Source organism: Anguilla anguilla, chromosome 8 (genome assembly GCF_013347855.1).
Source record: "Anguilla anguilla isolate fAngAng1 chromosome 8, fAngAng1.pri, whole genome shotgun sequence".
Lineage (NCBI taxonomy): Eukaryota > Metazoa > Chordata > Actinopteri > Anguilliformes > Anguillidae > Anguilla > Anguilla anguilla.
Window position 1 is genome coordinate 24,370,789 of NC_049208.1, and position 20,565 is coordinate 24,391,353.

At 40.1% G+C, this 20,565-nt stretch overlaps 1 protein-coding gene across 1 annotated transcript in view; it reads right to left on the reverse strand.

Annotated features, from left to right (window-relative positions):
* susd5 (sushi domain containing 5) overlaps positions 1-20,565 on the reverse strand; it is a 37,996-nt gene that overhangs the window by 13,939 nt on the left and 3,492 nt on the right. The window contains exon 2 of the mRNA XM_035428517.1: positions 10,921-11,098. Within this exon, the coding sequence (XP_035284408.1) occupies positions 10,921-11,098 (178 nt within the window). The remainder of the gene's footprint in view (positions 1-10,920; positions 11,099-20,565) is intronic.

The following is a 20,565-nucleotide window of genomic DNA, read 5'->3' on the forward strand; positions in this document are numbered from 1 at the left end:
TCAGTCACTGCATCACTCAGTGCATCACACACTGCATCACACACAGCATTGCACACTGTATCACTCACTGCATTGTACAATGCATCGCTCACTGCATCACACGCTGCATCACACGCTATATCACTCACTGCATTATTCACTGCATCACACACTGCATCACACACAGCATCACACAATGCATTGCACACTGCATCACTCACTGCATCACTCATTCCATGACACACTGCATCACACAATGCATTGCACACTGCATCACACACTGCATTACTCATTCCATCACACACTGCATCACTCATTCCATCACACACTGCATCACACACAGCATCACACAATGCATTGCACACTGCATCACTCACTGCATCACTCATTTCATGACACACTGCATCACTCATGCCATCACACAGTGCATCACTCACTGCACCACACATATAATCACACACTGCATCGCACACTGAATCAGTCACTGCATCACACACTGTGTCATGCATAGAATGACTGCTCCAAGCTAGTCAAACATTGTGGGTTCCCATTGTTCCGAAAGACCTGAAATTCCAGTCCAAAGAGCCTGCATGCATGTGTGCATCAGGGATAAGCTTTGATCACACGGGACATCAGGCGTGTGCTGTGTCCCGTAACATGCAAACCGAAACACATGTCCGAGATTCCGCTCTGCCTCCTGTTATTACTGTGTCCCTTGTTAGGACTGTTAACACTCCCCTACAAGGCCAGGTCTCCCTGGACAGGGTGATTAAACCCCCCTCTCTCACTCTCTCACGCAACCAGGGGGATGACATCACCGTCCCAGGCTCATTATTATGACAACATGAGCCCTGCTACACATGTATGGCATGACACTTGCAATCAGTACATGGACTGGAGTGGCTCAGTGGTTTTATCTGGGGGTTAAATTACTGCGCTGAGGGGATTTCGGAGTGTACAGGCAACCCCTGACCTATGGGTCGGTAGACCAGAGGCGGAGCTGGGCTCCACTGCATAAGGGAGAAAGCCGTTTGGGCTTTTGCTCCCTCAACGATGGCCTGAAATGACAATGCAGCATGAGGGGAAAATAACCCCACAAAGCTGCTATTAAAATCTCCCGGCAATGTTATTTTTCCAGGAGCGTTCAGAGTCTTTTCACAGGCAGTGCATTACCTAATGTTTCTGTCCAAAGTAGTGACTCTGTCAGCTCATATCCAACAACAGCCAGCCTTATTTTCCCAAACTGGTCCATGTTTGATAACAGAAGGATTATGGATGTGTACCCAGAGCCCAGTCCCTGCTGCTATGATAAGGGGAGAGCTGAACTGCTTGGTCGTGTGCAGTCCATCTTTAGGGAGAGCTTCACGACTGAAGCAATTTTTTAAAACTTGTCTAAACATCTTGATGCTCGCATTACATCACAGTGCTGCGCTACACTTTCCCAGAGTCAACTATACGATGTTACAATATGCAATTAAAAGAAATGTTCTCATCTGTACAAACTTATGTTAAATGTTTCCATGGTAACATGCAGTTTATTTATAATTAAATTCTGTTTTTATTTTATCAAGCCACATATTAATATTAACAAAAACCAAAACAAAATGTGTTTTTTTTTTTTTTTTTAAGACCAGGGGCCTGTAACAGATCTTTTTATTACATGTTTCAAATTTGGGAGAATTCTGGATTTTACTCAGTGCAGTTATCCACCTAACTCAGTAATTCTTCTTTGTTATACAGGTCCCTTGCACTCAAAAAGCACCTAACCAATAAAACACGACGTAGCAGATTTGACTTGTCAAATGACCGCAGTGCATCTTGCATAGGGTTAGTGCAATAATATACAGAAATGGTGGATAGAAAAATATAAGAATTCTAATTTGGTTGTACTTAATCTCAAAGATGTCATCTACCAAAACAAACACACTAACTCAGGGATCTCAAACTCAAATCCTGGAGGGCTGCTATGTCTGCTGGTTTTTGATGTGTTCCTGCACTTAAGTGCTTAGTCTAAGTCAGTGATTGGCTAAAGAGTCTGGACACCTTGTTCCCAAGGCCAGGATTGGCTGCTGATTGAAAGGAAATCACGAAAACCAGCGGAGACTGTGGCCCTCTGGGACTGGAGTTTGAGACCCCTGCACTAACTAATGTGTATCGGGATACTCTACAGTACATTCTCGTGATAAAGTGATAGATAAAGTGGTTTGTCGATTGTGTAATTAACCCTAAACCTAACCCAAACTTTTACTCTACATCTAACTGTATGGCCAACTCTTAAACCTACCCAAAATTCATGTAATTATGTGAGTTATGTAACAATGTAGTCAGAAAAAAATTATTCACTTATGGTTGCATATTCAACCACAGGATAATTATTATAAACAAATGACCAACTAAAGGGGAACTCTGGCTCAAATCTAAAATTTAATATGCTGTGTAATGGCTTGAAAATATTCACTTTATGCCTGAGAATGATGCTTCCAAAGCACAGTTAGCCCAAAGGGTATGTTATTTGGATTATGGAAATGGGGGGGGGGGGATTATACAAACTATGCACTGTAGGATTAGAGCTAGTCCCAATTTTTGTTGCATATTTTTGTGGTTTAATACAGGTGAACTTCCTGGGCAGCATGTAAGTTTAACATAGCATTATTACCCATAATTCACAGGATTAATATTGACCACCCTACAGGGAAGCAGTGGTTATCATATTTAAAATGGCAACAGAACTCATGTGGGCTCAGTAAGAGTCAGGGATAACTGTAACCACACAGCATAAATGGAGACTTTTTAAATCAACATTAATCATAGTTGTATCACAGTTGTGTAATCACAGCCACTTTGTAAATTGATAGTCTCTGTTAATCAATAATTTCTAATGTCCTTATTCATATCATAATCACTCTGGTTGAACACTTTTTTTGCATTGCACAAGTCTCTCATTTAGCTTTACTCCTGAATATAACAACAGTGCCCCTATTGAGATTTAATCCTGAAAACTGCCCATAATCATCTGATCTTTGGCCTTGGAGTTTCATAATTAATACAATTCCATGAGGACAGGTATTATTCTGCAAAGCAACCACAGAATACCACCAATTTCATAGTAAAGCCCACAGCAACATAATTACCATTGTGCTATTTAGATAACAGGCCTTATGCACACCAACTAACATATGTTTTTGAAATGATCTTTTTCCACAACCTAATGTTTTCTCAGTTAACAAAATCTGAGGAGCTTGCTAAAGGTTTCAGCTGCAGTCTTCCAGTGGTTGGATTCAAACCTCTGACCACAACCTCATTGCATTACCCACAATTCAATGCTGTAAAGACTGATGTGAACCACCTGATCCGAGATGCCATATATGCAGATGTTTGTCATCCATTTGCATGTGTTGAAAAATGCAGACATTATTAAATGCACTATCCTTTCTGATGGCCAAGCAACCATATAAAGTCATTAAAATTGATTTGTTGTCAATCTGACCACAAGTCATTCTGTGACAACCACTGTTAGCGAAAAAAACTAGGTGACTGCCCATGACAGTTCTGAAACTACAATGCAAGAAAATGACGCAACTGACTAAACTTAAAAAAAAAAAAAATAATCAAACTCCCACCATAGGACGGATTAAGAGAACTTGAGCTCTGTTCACCTGACCCTCCAGCAGATTTGTAATGTACTGCTACAGTACATTGCATTATATAACCAGTAAAGGAAAAAAAAATGAAACTCAAAACCTAACACTGTCCAAGAAATGCCATTTCTTCCACTCTGTTTTGCTTGTTACCATGAAAACCACCGGTTGACTGACAGATATGATGGTGGTGCTGTGCAGTGTTGCAACCTCTTGCTGTGTATTGTGAGCATCCTGGTTACAAGCCTTTGTCCTTCCAGGTCAGAACAAAGGAAAAACATCATTTCACAACTACAATGAAAGGTTTACTGAAAATACATACCTTTCTGGAAGTTTCACCCACTTGAATCAAGACATTTACTTGCTAACCGGCATGATTTGGATATTAAGTATTAATTTAAAACCAAATTACTGTGAGCAAATACGAAGCTAGCAAGATACTGTCCCCTTGGCATGGGTGGGATTTGGTTTGGCTGAGAGAGCCAGGGCTCTTTTTGTGGCCTGACAGTAAAAAGCCAAGGAAGCCAATGATCAATCCATTGGCGCACCCTAGCATGGCTTAACATGGAAAGAAAGTGAAACAGGCCTAATTAAGTTGGAACAAAGTTCCAGTATGGCCAGCGAGTCTGCAAAAATAGGATTTGGAAAAATCTAGTGCAGTGGTCAGAGACATAGATTCCGGTTGTTTGTCCTAAAAGCAAAGTACTTCATCTCTGACCTATTTGCAAATAGTGTACATTTTGTAAATGGTCTGGGAAATCTATTGGGGAACAAATTTGGCTTAAAAAAGTCCCCATGTTAATGCCTAATCTGCCATAATTCAGTCTGCTATGAAACTGTGTTTTGTATTTCTCTCTAATGAGGTAAGCATTTGATGTAAGTTTCTCCAGATAGGAGCATCTAAGAAATGAATCGTTAAATGAATAATTAAAGAGCAAAAGTGCTGCTTTCCATCAGTCATCAAGGAGGGGGGCAGGGCAGAGGGGATTTGGGATTCAGTTCAGTTCTGCTCTTGATTCCTCTGGAGTTGTTCTCATGGGTGCTGATGTCTCGCTCTGTTCTCTCACCACAAAGAAGGCCAGCAGACAGCCGTACGCTGTGCCAGGAAACACGCGGTAGCCCGATAGCGTGGGGACGTCCGCAACACTGAGAATTCATGTCGATCACGTACACACAGACACATAGCTGGGCTGGCACGGACGGGAGTCAACGGCAACCAACCCAACCCAACCCGCTCTGCTCTTCACTGAATGTTGCATGCCACTGTGATACCTGTTGCAGCTTTTTTATTTTATCAAAGATTATAAGCATGATTATTATTATTATTATCATTTCAAAGATTACAAGCATTAGGCTATTATAAAAGTATATGCTTGGAATGCATATTTCAGTAATGCACACATTGGTGGAGCAGAATAGGCTATTAAAGAAACATGACTGTGAAAAAACAAATAGCCAAACACAGAACAGCACGCCAGGAAAAAATGTGGCAATGAAAGCCAACACTCTGTCCAAAAAAGGCATATTCTTTTTCATTTATTTTATTTTTTTTTTATAGCCGAATCCGAAAATGTATTGATGTTGGTCATACATGTCATACCCCTTCATTTTCCTCTCCTAACTGTGGGAAGCTTTCTTGACTAGTCACAGCCCACAGGAGGAAAATCTCACTCTTCTGACAAATTCCCTTTCATTTGCTCAAGTTTCTTAGGCCTTGGTAGGCGGGTCTGGAACACCCCCCAGACTGGACTGCACCACAGAGCTCGACCACTATGAAGTGTGAAGCGTGCAAATATAAACTGCATAGGATCAGCGTACATTCTGATTTTATTTATTCAAATATATTATCAAGAATTCTACATTTCTGCCGTTTCAGTCATTACCAATGTTACCAAAGTTTTCCTTATTTTCCTTTCTTCAACTTCAGGATTTTATATTTCCAATTATTCATAATATACATTAGCACCATCATGATTATCTATAGGTTTATTCTAAGTTTCTTATGAAATTCCAATCACTGTTGGCCCAACATTAAAGATATTAGCATATCTCTTGTTCAGTCTCCAACTGAACAAATTCCCTGGGATTCAATAAGCAAACCAGAAAAAAACTTCAAATTCAATACATTAACATGAAGCTAGAACATAAATGACTGACATATTTTTTCGGGTCTTTAAACTGTCATTTATACTCTGATATTTTCTCTGCAGTTGTATTGTTTGAATTTTTCCTGAAAAAGTAAAAGGCGGTCCTGTCTTTGGTCACAGTCATCTGCTCAGTCTCCCTCCCTTCCCTCCTCAGATGTGAGCGTGCTGGTTCAGGTGGGTTCAGAGAAGGGATGGGGCATATTCTGGCACTTGCAGTACTTTATGGGGTGGGTGTGAAGTGATGGGGGTTTAGGAGGGGATGATGGGTCTTAGGAGAGTGGTGGTTGGGGTTGTGTGATGTTCCAGTCCACACCCACGTGCCTCAGCTCTCCCCCACCCAGTGCCAGGGGAATGCTGAGTCACCGAGGGCGACTGGGTGGGGAATGGGGTGTGGGTATGGGGGAGGGACATCGATTCAGAGTCCCCCTTTTGTTCTGTCATTTATTAAGGGGGGTTAATCAATAAATGTGGAGAGGGAATTTCCTAATTTTGTGAAATTCTAAAGCTTGATGCTAAGCCTTCTTATCAAACTACAGTTGGTAAGTTGGGCTTGCACAGACATGAGTCAGAGGAAGACACTTCATGTGCAACTTAAAACATGAATTTGCGGACGTTCGACTGGCTAGCGGGGGTCGCTGGCACATGATGATATCATCCTGGCTGACTGAAACTCCTCTTCCCTGTCACTGTGACAGTTTCAATTTATTTTTCGCAACATAATTTTTACAGATATGTGCCACCATTTTATACACCTGGAGAGTCTGATCCCATTCAGGCCAAAGAACCACCATTGCCTTTTCATTGGTGCCCAGACAGGGGTCTGCTTTTTCATTTGCTTCATTTGCTATTGACTTATTTTCGTGTTTACTTGATAATTGTTATTGAAATCCTCTCACTTCAGCTAATGGGTTTTTGAAATTAGTTTTAGTCCTTTACAGTGATAAAATTGATAAAGCATGTATTCAAGGGTGATGTTATGTTTAAAAGGCTTATTGGGATAATGATTGATATGAGAGACAATGCAGTTCATGCTACCTCTGCCTTGAAAGTTGTTGATAGATTAATGCCACTTTTTGAAAAACCTTTTCAGCATTCTTTCTTTTACTTCCTAGAAATACATATAATTACATGGAAAGAAACTCTGAACGTGACATTGCTGGCAGGATGTGAACATTCAAAGCGTTCGTCAAAATTTTATGTTGTGCCTTCGAAAGGGAACATTTCATGTTCAACACCACCCGAGATGATGTGACAGGTAATCCGAGACCATGGGTATGTTTCTATAGCCTGTGCTCAGTACAGTCATGTACAACTACACCCATACACATCTGCACATAATTGTAATGCCGCAATACATATGGGACTTGGAAAACAATACTGATTTCCAATAATGGGTGATGTCATGAGGAGGATGTAAAGAACATGTAACATATCTGTAAAATCCCACACAGGATCAGAACTATGTGAAGTCTGATGTCAAGGGGAAAACATCCAGAATCAAAATGTGGTGACTTATGTTACATGTATATTTCCAAGAGGAAAAAAGAGGGATGTGATTCACGTTTTGCAACCATAAGCCATGAACATACATTAGGAAATGGGGGGTGGGTGGGAGGGGCCTGTTGGGAGGTTTAGTGATAAAAGCACACATGCCAGGGTTTTCACTCTTTTTTGGCATTCTAATGTGTACCCGATACATATCGTCTCATATTTGTATCAGAGTGCGGAATATGATTGGAAACAGACAGGCTTGAAGGATCCGGTGTGATATATCCACATTGAAAACTGGTGATAGATGGATGGTACACGCTGAAACTTGGTGTATGGGTGCGAAAGGTGTTGGCGGTTACTGTGGAAATATGCACACTTCATCCAGACAGGCCTGGTGATAACTGCACTGTGGAATGGGGGGTTCCCTTTTTTTGAAGAGCAGTTCATACAGTTAAAAGAAATTAAGCCACACATTATTGTCGGTCAATCAAGCCGAGCAATCAATTAGCTAGAAAGTTTGGACAGGCATTAAATTGGTTTGCACAATATTGGTAAAAACTGGAGATTGTTTAGAAATGAATGCTTTGTTCTTGCATTTGTTGGCATTAAATTATTGTTCAATTGAAACCAATGTAGTCACTGAAGGCCAGGCGTGATGCCATTAGCCACTTAATACTGTCACAACTATATGGCCCCTATATGTACTCTGTTAGAGTTGAATTAGCACGCACCAGACATTTTACTGTGTAGGTTCATTATATGAAGAGGACGCAGTGAGTAAGATCCCACTGATGCACAACACACCAATTCTCAGCTACTTGCAATGTGCTGCCTGCCTAAGTCTGCTTCTTCAGTTGACTGACATCGATAGGCCTATATATAGCACAGCGACTCGGGCAGAGACAAAACAGCGGAGAAATGCTCCAGTGCAGAGACGGCCTGGAGCCTTGCTGTGCTACCACTGAGAGTCTGAGGTGCAAATGAAACATTCACCCACATCACACCTCTGCCGAGGACGCGCAGCTCTCCAGTGAGAAATGGAAAACTTTCCGTTTGGTTCCATTCCTCTGTTCCCCTTTTTGGCAGAGTAATAAACACAAGCTATCAAAACAGTGGTGCTTGTCTTAAACCTATAAAAAAATCTATATCCTGTATATCTCCACTTTAGTCCTAGACATGACAGCAGGGCACATTCTCTCTCTCTCTCTTTCTCTCTCTCACACACACACACGCATACACACACACACACATACCCACACACACGTCCACAATTAAACAGAAAATAATACCTATACGGAACACCTGAACACCTATATACTATATACAGCTCCGAAATGTTTTGGGCAAAAAAATTTTTTTTGATTTGGCTCTGCACTCCACAGTTCACATGTGGTTAAAGTGCAGGTTCTCAGCTTTTATTAAAGAGTATTATTATGTATTATGGTTTCACCATACATAAATTACAGAACTTTTTCATACATAGTCCCCCCATTTCATGGCACCATGCAGGGCACAAGTGGCTTCATAGGTGTTTCTCATCAGTCAGGTGTGTTCGGTTGCTTCCTTAGTGCAGGTATGAGAGCTTTCAGCATCTAGTCTTGATTCTAGGCTTCTGATTGCCTTTGGAGTCTGTTATTGGCATTTGTCAACATGAGGACCAGAGTTATACCAGTGAAAGTCAAGGAAGCCATTATTGGGCTGAAAAATAAGAAAAAAATGGTCAGAGACCCAAACTTAGGCTTGCCAAAATCAACTGTTTGGAACAGCATTAAAGAGAAAGAGAGCACTGGTGTTGCAAAGGGCCTGATACGCCAAGGAAGACCTCTATAGTTGATGACTAAAGAATTCTCACCATGATGAAGAAAAACCCCCTAACACCTGTCTGACAGATCAGAAACACTCTTCAGGAGGCAGGTGCGAATGTGCAACTGACTATTGTCCACAGAAGACTTCATGAACAGAACTACAGAGAGCCTACACTGCAAGATGCAAACCACAAAACAAGATAGCCAGGTTAGAGTTTGCTAAAAAAAAAAAAAGAAAAAGTACCTAAAAGAGCCGGCAGAGTTCTGGAAAAAGATCTTGTGGAAAGATAAGACCAAGATTTGCTGGTATCAGAATGAGGCCAAAAGGAACTGCCCAAGATCCAAAGCACCCCCACTCATCTGTGAACCATGCTGGTGCGGCTGTTATGGTTTGGGCGTGTATGGCTCACTTGTCCTCATTTATGATGTATCTGCTGATAGAAGCACTATGGGGTGGACTATGTAAAGTGCTTTAATTTCTATATGGAAGAAATCAAAGTGTATAAAGCTACCCATAAATAAAAACTAAAAATGTGAACTTTAACCACATTAAAATAAAAAATTGCAGAGTAGATAGCTAAATCAAGAACAAAAAAAGACTTGGTCCAAAACATTATGAAGCTCATATTATGAGAGAGAGAGAGAGAGAGAGAGAGTATATAGCTATATAGTTCATATTGCAATGTTTGCACAATGATGACAAAACATGCTTCTTTAAAATTAAGCCATTATTTTCAAATTACATAACTGTACTTAAAATGCCATTAACCAAACCCCCTATCCTCAAACAAGAACACAGTACTGCTTATTAATGTGATCATTCACAGACTGAATAAAAAATGGCTTGTGACTGGAGGTAAGGCAATACAGCCAATATAACAGGCACAACTAAGGGCTGGTAACCATGGTGGAAAAGATATGCAGCTACTCTGTGGAATTATACTTTATATATCTGGATACTATGACCTATTGACCTATTACTAGCTATAACTATACAGGACAAAACCTGGCAAATCATTTGAGTTCTCTTGTAGGCATGCCTGGTATCTGTAGTCCCTCCACTACAAACCCGTATACAAATATCAAAAATCAACAGCTGGCTGTTGTTGAGTTAGACACAAAATATCAGGCTAAAGATGATGATGGTGGCACAATTGTGTATGTTATTTATAAACTAGAAGCACAGCATTTAGAGCAAAGAAGCAAACACACAGCTCATGCAACTGCAGGAAAGGACACAATCAGTATAAAATGGAGGTTTGGGATGAGCAGGTCATCTCACTACCAGCAGGGGGTGCTAAGTGTAAAATCAGTTCAAGTTGATCGGTTAGTATATATGCTATGCTCAGACAGACATGATTGCTATGCAAAGAGATCTGAGTGCCACAATGGTAAATGGTAAATGGACTGCATTTATATAGCGCTTTTATCCAAAGCGCTTTACAATTGATGCCTCTCATTCGCCAGAGCAGTTAGGGGTTAGGTGTCTTGCTCAAGGACACTTCGACATGCCCAGGGCGGGGTTTGAACCGGCAACCCTCCGACTGCCAGACAATCGGTCTTACCTCCTGAGCTATGTCGCCCCACAAATCTATGCTTGCAGCTCCCCAAATAAGGTACAAAAAAGATTGGGGTTTCATCATCCAATCATCTGACATTGTTCCTCACTGTTTCTGGGCCCAGCCATCAAATATGTTGACTCACAGAGAAAACAGAGACGTATATGATTGTATCAGTTATGGGAAAAACAGGCCAAATAGAGTTCCACGTGGTGCACAGAGAACTGGCATTTTCCCATGGCTGGCTGTCTGGTGTCAACACGTGTCAATACCAGGATGAAGAAACAGGGGGAGCTCTTACCCGATGCTGGGGCCAGCTAGCCATCCGCGGGCACAGACACTGAAGGAACACTCGGTCACAGCGTGCCGCAGCTCGTCCGCGGAAGCCAGACGGGCACCCTGTGAACTGCACGTGCCCTTTGCCAGCCTCTCATTGCCCACGTCTGTCACATTACCGGACTCCAGCAGGAAGACACGACCTGGTGGAGGGGGAAAAACACAAACAACACTGACCAAACATAGAACCCCCCTCATTAGTATGCCCCATTGCTAACCCACAATGTATTTTGAATGTATTTGACTAGGCATGATATTGTCGGCTAGCTTAGAATTCTATTTTTTGCTATTTCAGATTCAATCCTAAGAAATGCAATCCGAATTAAATCTCGAGAACATAACAAGTACTGGGAGGAAGCTGGTCAGACCTTCTGGAAATTTCTTCAGGAAAGCTAGCAACATTCAATAGATCTGCATTTCAACACATTTAGGATGTTCTTAAATCATTATTGGCACATATCTTCCAAGGTGGGTTCTCATAACTGCAGGATAACATTAGAGGATGTTGCCAAAAAGCTTGTGAGTGGCACGCCTGGATTGTTTGTTCCTATGACTTTGACATAAATTGTTTGAGACAACAGATACATTCTAAGACAGTCTAAGGATTGCTATTGCCATAAAATTGTCTCACTATCAATTGGAAAGCTAACTAATCATAAATGTTTCCAAACATTATTGTTTGAGTGTTTCATGTTTGCTGGATTGGTGCCATGAAATCCCCTGTTAACTGAAGCCATTGGTCACCTGCTCTTTTTTCTTCTGTCACCAGTTACAGTTTCAGTATGTCTGCCTCTCTGTGAAAAGCTGTGAACACATTGTGGTATTCTTTGAACGGTCATCTACTGTTTTTACCATCCAAACATCATCTCACATTCCAATGAGAATTCAAACCCTTGTGAAAATCTCCAGTGAGCTGCTGTCCAAGATGCTTATTTTCAGAACTATATTTGCTTTGTGTGATTCATCAGAAATGGCCCCTAACCCTCAGGGATGTCTCATGCTGTCCTGTCCTACCTATCTGTCTGTCTGTCTGTCACTTTGTCAGGCCCTTCCCAGTACAAGCTGGCTGAGGAAACATGGTGTAACGCCAAGCAATAAGTCAACTCTGTTATTCCTCCCCTAATATTAATCTTCCTAAACATAAGGGTCCACAGGGTAATCTTATGAGGCTTTCATGAGTTTCCTGAGTCAGTCCCCAAAGAGAAGGCCTTCACCCCAACCTTTCCTCCCAACAGAATTCACTTCTGACCGCAGCAGGGTGCTTTCGGAACTATTTTGACATCATGTTGGAACCAACTGTTGGCCAATTCTCAGATGTGGCACTTCCTTTCCTGATTTATATACATAAGGATTGATTCAGGCACTAGACAACACCGTACGTAATAATGATTTAATTGCTGTTTTGATTGTTCAGTGGCCAGATTGGAAAGATATATATAGGAAAGCTTTTTGACATAGTGAGTCCAGAACAGGGATGACTGCCTCATGGACTACAGACTTAATATGGCCACCCTCTGGCCCCCATCCAACCTCCATAAATTCTTGACAATTTACAGCCGACTGAATATGTGCATATGTAGTTTTAATTATGTCACATCAAGCACTGCAAACATCACAAGCATTTAGCAGATACAATCATCCAAACTGACTTTCAATGCAAACACAAGTACAAATATCATGGATCAAAGTGCAGTAATACCCCAGCAGGGGAAAGTATATAAAAAAACAAATTTCATGCTACCATCCTATCATCAGTATCTTTCAGCAGACAATTTGAACTTCTTGCCTTGAAATTGGAACTTCTTAAGGGCCATTATATCACTGTTGTATGTTCTTATGGAGCCCCCTCAGCAAGCAGTGGGGCTTTATCATCATTGAGTAAACATCTATCAACCTTAGATTTTAATGAGATTCTCCTTGCTGGAGATTTTAACTGGGACTGGTTGTCCTCTGTCTCTGACAGTTTTAAATCTACCTGTGACTCATTTAATCTTACACAGCTAATTAATAGCTCAACTCGTCCAAATCTTAAATGCCCAGTGAAATCCTCTCTTCTTGATTTATTTTTAACAAATGCTCCCCATAAATATTCGCAAATGATATGAGTGACCATTGTGTTATAGCTACAGTCAGACAAGCTAGGCTCCCAAAATCAAGACCACAAATTGTTCTTAAACGAGATTTTAAGCAATTCTGCGAGCAAGCCTTTTTCGTGATTTGTGGGACTTTGACTGGAACAAAATCTCTCTCATTAATGATGTAGAACTGGCTTGGAAATACTTTCATGATGCTTTTGCTAATATTATAAATAAACATGCTCCCTTCCGCAAATTTAGAGTAGAAGGCCGAAACAATCCCTGTTTTTCCCCTCAGCTGTCCAGTCTACTAAAAGAAAGGGATGTTGCCTGGGGTAAGGCCAGAAAATCCAAATCCCAGGTTGACTGGCTGATTTTTATACAGCTCCGAAATCGCTTGACCTCTCTCATCAAAAAGGCCAAATCTGAATTCTACCTTTCTAAAACTACTAGTAACTTAAATGATCCTAAGAAATTCTGGAAAGTAATAAAATCTTCATCTGGAAATGTAACCACCAATGAGTTACCAGCATGCATTGTAAAAGACTCATGCACTCTAACTGATAAATCAGCCATTCTTAACTGCTTTAATGAACATTTTGTTTCTTCAGGTTTTTTATTTGAATCTTTACGTACAGATCCAAAACAGCCTAATGAGCAAAGGGTTCACTCTTCACCACCCCCAATTGATTCTATGGTTCAACCATTCAATTTTACTTGTCTTGATGTGATAGAGGTCCATAGAGCCTTAAAGCAACTGGATCCTAACAAATCCGCAAGTCCTGACAAGCTTGATCCTTGCTTTCTCAAGTTAGTTGCAGACTTTATAGCAGAACCTCTGACTCATATTTTCAGTCTTACCCTATCTAACATATGGAAATCTGTTCTCCCTTTGTTGAAAGGAGGGGATCCCTCAGTTGTTAATAACTACAGGCCAATCTCTAAACAATGTGTTTTAGCTAAAGTCCTTGAAAAGTTTGTTAGTGAACAACTTAAAGAATTTTTTGACACAAACGGTATTTTATCACAACATCAGTCAGGCTTTAGAAAACAGCACAGCACAATAACCGCTGCAATTGAAGTGGTGAATGACATTATTGAGGCACTGGACTGCAAAAAATACTGTGCAGCTCTTTTTATTGATTTGTCCAAGGCTTTTGACACAGTTGATCATGTCACCTTGGTGGATAGACTCTACAATATTGGCTTATCTGAGCATGCAGTAAGTTGGTTTTCAAATTACTTGCCAGCTAGAACACAGTGTGCTGGGTCTTCCTCTTCTTTCCTCCCTGTTTCAAAAGGCATGCCCCAGGGGTCCATACTAGGACTACTGCTGTTCTCTATATATGTAAATAATCTTTGTGATAATTTATCAAATGCTGCATTCCATTTTTATGCAGATGATACAGTTATTTATTGCTCATCACCGTCAGTATTACAAACCCTTGAATTCTTGCAGTCTGCCTTTGATGTTGTTCAGTCCCATTTAACTCAACTTAAGTTGGTATTAAATGCAGACAACTCCAAATTCATGCTATTTTCAAATGGCAAAGAGATAATATCTAATCTCCCCAAGATCATAACTGCTCAATTGGGTTAAGGTCTGGTGATTGACTTGGCCAGTCTAAAACCTTCCACTTTTTCTCCCTAATGAAATCCTTTGTTGTGTTGGCAGTGTGTTTTGGGTCATTGTCTTGCTGCATAATGAAGTTCCTCCCATTTAGTTTGGACGCATTTCTCCATAAGTTGGCAGACAGAATGTTTTTGTAGACTTCTGAATTCATTCTGCTGCTACCATCATGAGTTACATCATCAATAAAGATTAGTGAGCCCACTCCAGAAGCAGCCATGCAAGCCCAAGCCATGATACTTCCTCCATCGTGCTTCACAGATGAGCTTGTATGTTTTGGATCATGAGCAGATCCCTTCTTTCTCCACACTTTGGCCTTTCCATTACTTTGGTAGAGGTTAATCTTGGTCTCATCAATCCATAAAACTTTGTTCCAGAACTTTTGTGGCTCATCTCTGTACTTCTTTGCAAATTGTAATCTAGCCTTCCGATTCTTACTACTGATGAGTGGTTTGCATCTTGTGGTATAGCCTCTATATTGCTGCTCTCTAAGTCTTCTTCGAACAGTTGATTGAGATACCTTCACTCCTGCCCTGTGGAGATTGTTTGTGATGTCACTGACTGATGTTTTGGGGTTTTTCTTCACAGCTCTCACAAAATGTTTCTGTCATCAACTGCTGTTGTTTTCCTTGGTCAACCTGTTCAATGTCTGTTGCTCCGTTGCCCAGTGGTTTCTTTCTTTTTCAGGATATTCCAAGTTGTTGTACAAGCTATCTCCAATGCTTGTGCAATGGCTCTGGTCGATTTCCCCTCTTTTCTAAGTTTCAAAATGGCTTGCTTTTCTCCCAAAGACAGCTTTCTGGTCTTCATGTTAGTTTAAGTTTTATAATACAAATGCAGTCTTCACAGGCAAAACCCAAGGCTAAAACCAAGAGTAGACATTCAGAACTATTTATTTTTTAACCAATCAATCTAACAGGACACATCTGGGCAACAAGAAACACCTGTTAGTCACATGTTCCAATACTTTTGCTCACCTAAAAATTGGGTTTTCTGATACAAAAGGTGATATGTTCTAAGTTGTTTAACAAATCTAGATAAAAATACCAGGAAATAAAAGCTGAAATTCGGATCTATCATCTCATGTACATCTTTTGACCTCAAACTCAATTGTCTTCAGTGTATAGCAAAAACAAAGGAATTGATCTTGCTGTTCCAATACTTTTGGAGGGGACTGTAAGTACTTAGGTATTATTATTGATCAGAACTTGTCATTCAAGACACACATTGAAAACCTTGTTTCCAAGCTGAAACTTAAATGAAGTTTCTTCTTTAGGAATAAATCCTGTTTCTCCCTCCAGGCAAGGAAACACTTGATTTCGGCAACTTTTTTACCTTTATTGGACTACGGCGATCTGCTCTTTATGAATGCACCTGACCAGTGCCTAAAGAAGTTGGATACTGTATACCACTGTGCTTTACGCTTTATTACTGGCTGTGGAAATCTTGTGCACCACTGTGCTCTGTATGGTGCTACTAAGTGGCCATCTCTGTATGTCCGCAGACTTTCACATTGGTTGGTTTTTATATATAAATCTCTCCTTGGGCTGGTTCCTTCTTATCTGTGTACTTACATGTGTAAAAACCAAAATCAATATGGCCTGCGTTCTCACGATATCCTGCAGATGTTGGTTCCCAGAATTGGGCAAAACAGCTTTTAAATACGCTGCCCCCTTTTCCTGGAATAAGGTACAGAAGGACCTGAAATTGTCAGAACTAGTTACTATGGGGAAATTTAAGTCAATTTTAAAGGATTGTGAAAATAGTACTCTTGGTCATTGTGATTGCTCCTAAATTTTAACTGATATCGTTTTTAGAAAATTGTACCTTTTTATGTCCTTGACCTTGTATTGCATTTTAACTGGATATTGTGTTCACTTATTTGTATTGTATGACAGTTGTATTTGTCTGTTTGTATTCTTGTGTTATTGTTGTAACAATTTTTATGCTGCTTTCTTGGCCAGGTCACTCTTGAAAAAGAGATTTTAATCTCAATGAGACTTTTACCTGGTTAAATAAAGGATACATATATATATATATATATATATATATATATATATATATATATATGTATATATATATATATAGCCCCAAGAGACAGCAAGTGCAAGAACAGCAGACTCAGTTGACAGGTTATCAAGTACCTTATTGAACATTACATAAATAATAATAATTAAACTAGCAACAGCAAAGAACCACGGGCTCTGAAAGGAGTCATGATAACATGCAAAACACTGTCATAATAAATGATCAACACAGCTAGTACGAGCAATTATCTCATTTGCCTTGTGTCATAAGCAAAAATACCAAATAAAAAGAAAGTTCATAAGGAAGGGATACTATTTCAGAAAAGGTGTATAGTAGTATACAAAAGTAAACCACATACTGTCTTCAGTGACAGCTGTGAAAGAATTTGCTTTAAGTTGGACTGAACCAAGAAAATCTAAAGACAAATATAATGATTAATATATCACATTCAATATTCATATTCCAAATACAAAGGCGATTCTTAGTTATATCATTCCCCAAATATAAAAGCCATCATTCCATCAAAATAAGTTGTATTGTACTATAATGAAACTGAAAAAAAATACTTGGGGGTATTTTTCAAAGTAGCATGTGCTTTAAGTTTTCAAGGTAATGTCAGGCCAGAAAAATCAAGTGTTTGTGAATACAAGCCTTTTCAGAAAACACAATTGTGGAGAGAGCTAAGACTGCTTCCAATTCAAAGAACAGCTTTGAGAAGAGGCTGTCAATTCTAGGAAAAGAGAGCAATTTCACCGAGTACTCTCTTTGTTGACGGAAGCGTAGATACTGACAACACAGCTCACTAAACCATGGGATAAAGGAGGACTACAGCTAGGCACAGCACTACCAGGCTACATTAGAACTTGGAGAGATGTAAGAAACAAATGAAACTGTCATGGGAGAAATGTGTTACGCTGACAGTAGATATAACACCTGTTATAAGTGGAGAAAAGAACTCCATTTTGCTCAGAGGTTAAAGGAAGCTACAAGAGAACTGTCTTATGTCACCAATAGCTGGCCCCTGTCATTCATGAGCGCAACCTGTCTGGCAAAGTGCAGGAGTTATGCAAGTTAATCTCTGAGTCAGAGTGCTCGAGTGCCACGTACTCAAGAGGTTTTCTTTTCTTTTTCAGGCATATAGAAAGATTTTCATCCAATACAAAGGCAAGAAACATCACAGCTCATTGTAATAACAGTCAATGTGATCTTGGCTACTGCTGGAACATCTCAGCACAACAAGATCACAAACAAGCAGTCGTTATGAACGTGGCTCAGTGAGTTTGCTAAATCGGAAATTAGGTTTATGGGAAAGAAAAACTTTTTATTAAAGAAACTTGTTTTTGAACAGCACTTTCTCAATTTAACAAGCAGCATTTCCACCCGCAACTTTCTCACCACCTTCACCACTTTGGAGCTAATGGGTTCTCCTGGAACAGTTCCTCTAGTGTCATTACATACATTGTTGTTAGTACAAAACACACTTGGTCATATCTGCAGCCTCGAGAAATATAAACCAAGCGGCTTTGGAGTTATCTGAAGTGTCTTCTCTTGCTTTAGACCACAGGCTACCTAATGGCCCTATACTTGCCATTGTGGTGGTCAGAAACTTCTTTGGTATCACAAGTATCATTCACTGCACAGAGAAACTGCCTGGCCAAGCAAAAACATTCACTGAATCTGAAACAGTATTGTTAAACTATTCCTTTAGCCCGTTCCTTCCTGCTGCAATGCCATAGCTATGTCACTACAGGGCCTTGGATCTGAGGTCTGGGTGCACCTTCCTCTGTACATGCAAACAGTGGTTTTCCTTGATGAAGATCAACAAGTCACCCCAGAGACCAGCTTTAGCGCTAGGCATGGCAGCAATCACTGATGAGCTTATCTCATAAATGAGGTGCCAGCTCGCTGGTTAAACAACCAAATGAGCTAGGAACAAAAAATACGCAGAATTACATTGTCTTTACATTGTTACAAACTGACTCTTGTATGTAACAAGGGGGGGGAGAGACCACATACAAAAAATGTAAAACAAGAGTGTATGAAACTAAGTTGAAGCAATAAAAGTATAATATATATACTTACAGGGTGAGTAAGTAGGATGTATCTGGGGTGCAAAACCATGCATGGATGAATTCTAAGTGTGGTGTAGGGATCAGGCCAGGAGTAAGAAACAAGAAGGACAGAAAGCAGCCCTCTTAAACCCCAACGAAACCACATCCACAGGTGTAGCCAATTTACACTGACAAACCACTCAACTTTGACTACCAGCACCGGCAAAGAGAAAACCACAGAGCAGAAAAGGCAGCCAGATGAGTGGGCCATCACAAAAACTAACAAACTCCACATACATGTGTATCATTTTGAAGGCAACTGAATGGCAACAAGTAACATTTGTAGCTAAACACACACATACAATCAAAATAATGTATTTATTAAAATAAGCAGAATGGCTAATTCTGCAGTTTGCTAGACCTGGCAGATGAAGAGCGAGCTTCAGCTTGGCCCACAGTGTAGGTGGTTGTTGTTCCTGTCCTATAGCATACATAGGACCAGGTTGAAGGCCCATTAGCTCCAAACTTTTGGTCAGAAATTTTTCTCAAGAGAGAAAAAAATAATAATTTGAAGAGACAACAGGCCAATTTCATTTTTTAGCCTCATAAGTCCTCCAGGAGATCTCGTGTCCTGGGCTGCTAGCACTCTCAGACAGGCAGCCATGCGCCATGTTATGCTCTCATAATCTCCATTATAACAGGAAAAAATCAAGCTGAAGGGAAAGAAAGCATGACTTAGCATGACTTATGACAGCTGAGCAACCACTTGTTGATATACTATGGCTAAGCAGCCTTTAAATGCTTCACTACCCGTTTTATGTCAGATGCCCCATTTTGCCAAAGATTTTGATGTCAATGTGGTTAAATAAAGGACAAATATCCAAAATGTTTTAAATCACTATTTCTGTTCTCAACTGAGCTGACTTAAACCGCAAAGTGAATTTCTGTCTTTTCAGTTGTTTTTAATGAGTGTGGAGCGACTACATGTCCCAAGATGTTTTCCTTACAAACAGATGTTGTTTCCAATGTAACACACAGGTCAGCTCTAATGAGTAGTGACAATAAATTTAGACTGTGTCTCCATTTTACTGAAATGCTTCAAAACATAATAGCAGAGTACGACGATCGTCTGGGAGCTCATGATAAGTAATGAACTGGCCAGGCGTCAGGCATATACCAGAGGATATGTCTAAACGGGTACCCTTTCATAGGATCATATCAGATTTTTATGCATGATGGCGTTCTTCTGACTAACTAGTGGCAATAACGTAATTTCATTTCTCAGCCATTACTGCATACTTTACCCATGCATGAAAATGTCCATGACTACATCCACATTGTAGATCTATAAACCTTACACATAGTCCACATAAAGGCATGCTGCAGAGTTTAAAAACATAAAAAACTTAATTAATTGTTAGGGATTAAGTGAATTCAATTTAATTTATTGATCATTTTGGAATATTGTAAAACCAGAAGCATTTGTTATATTTAATGTCACTCAGTACAGTTTACATACTGAAACCACGTAAATGGCCTAAGGAATATCTATGAAGTAATGTCCATCAGGAAAAGGGGTGTCTGCTAAGAAAGCAACAAATGTAATAAGCATTTAATGAGGGTTCATGAAATCATTTCTCCTGCCACCACATAATGTGAAGGAAGGATCTGCATCAACGAGCACTTTGTGGGCTTTACGATGATCATCTGTCAAAATATCTGTGGTTACATGTGGTCAGTGAATTATTAGATTGCCCATTCCATTTCTGCTATTCAGCATGGTCATCTCAGTTCCTGGTTTCCAAGACAACACCCTTTTTCCAGTC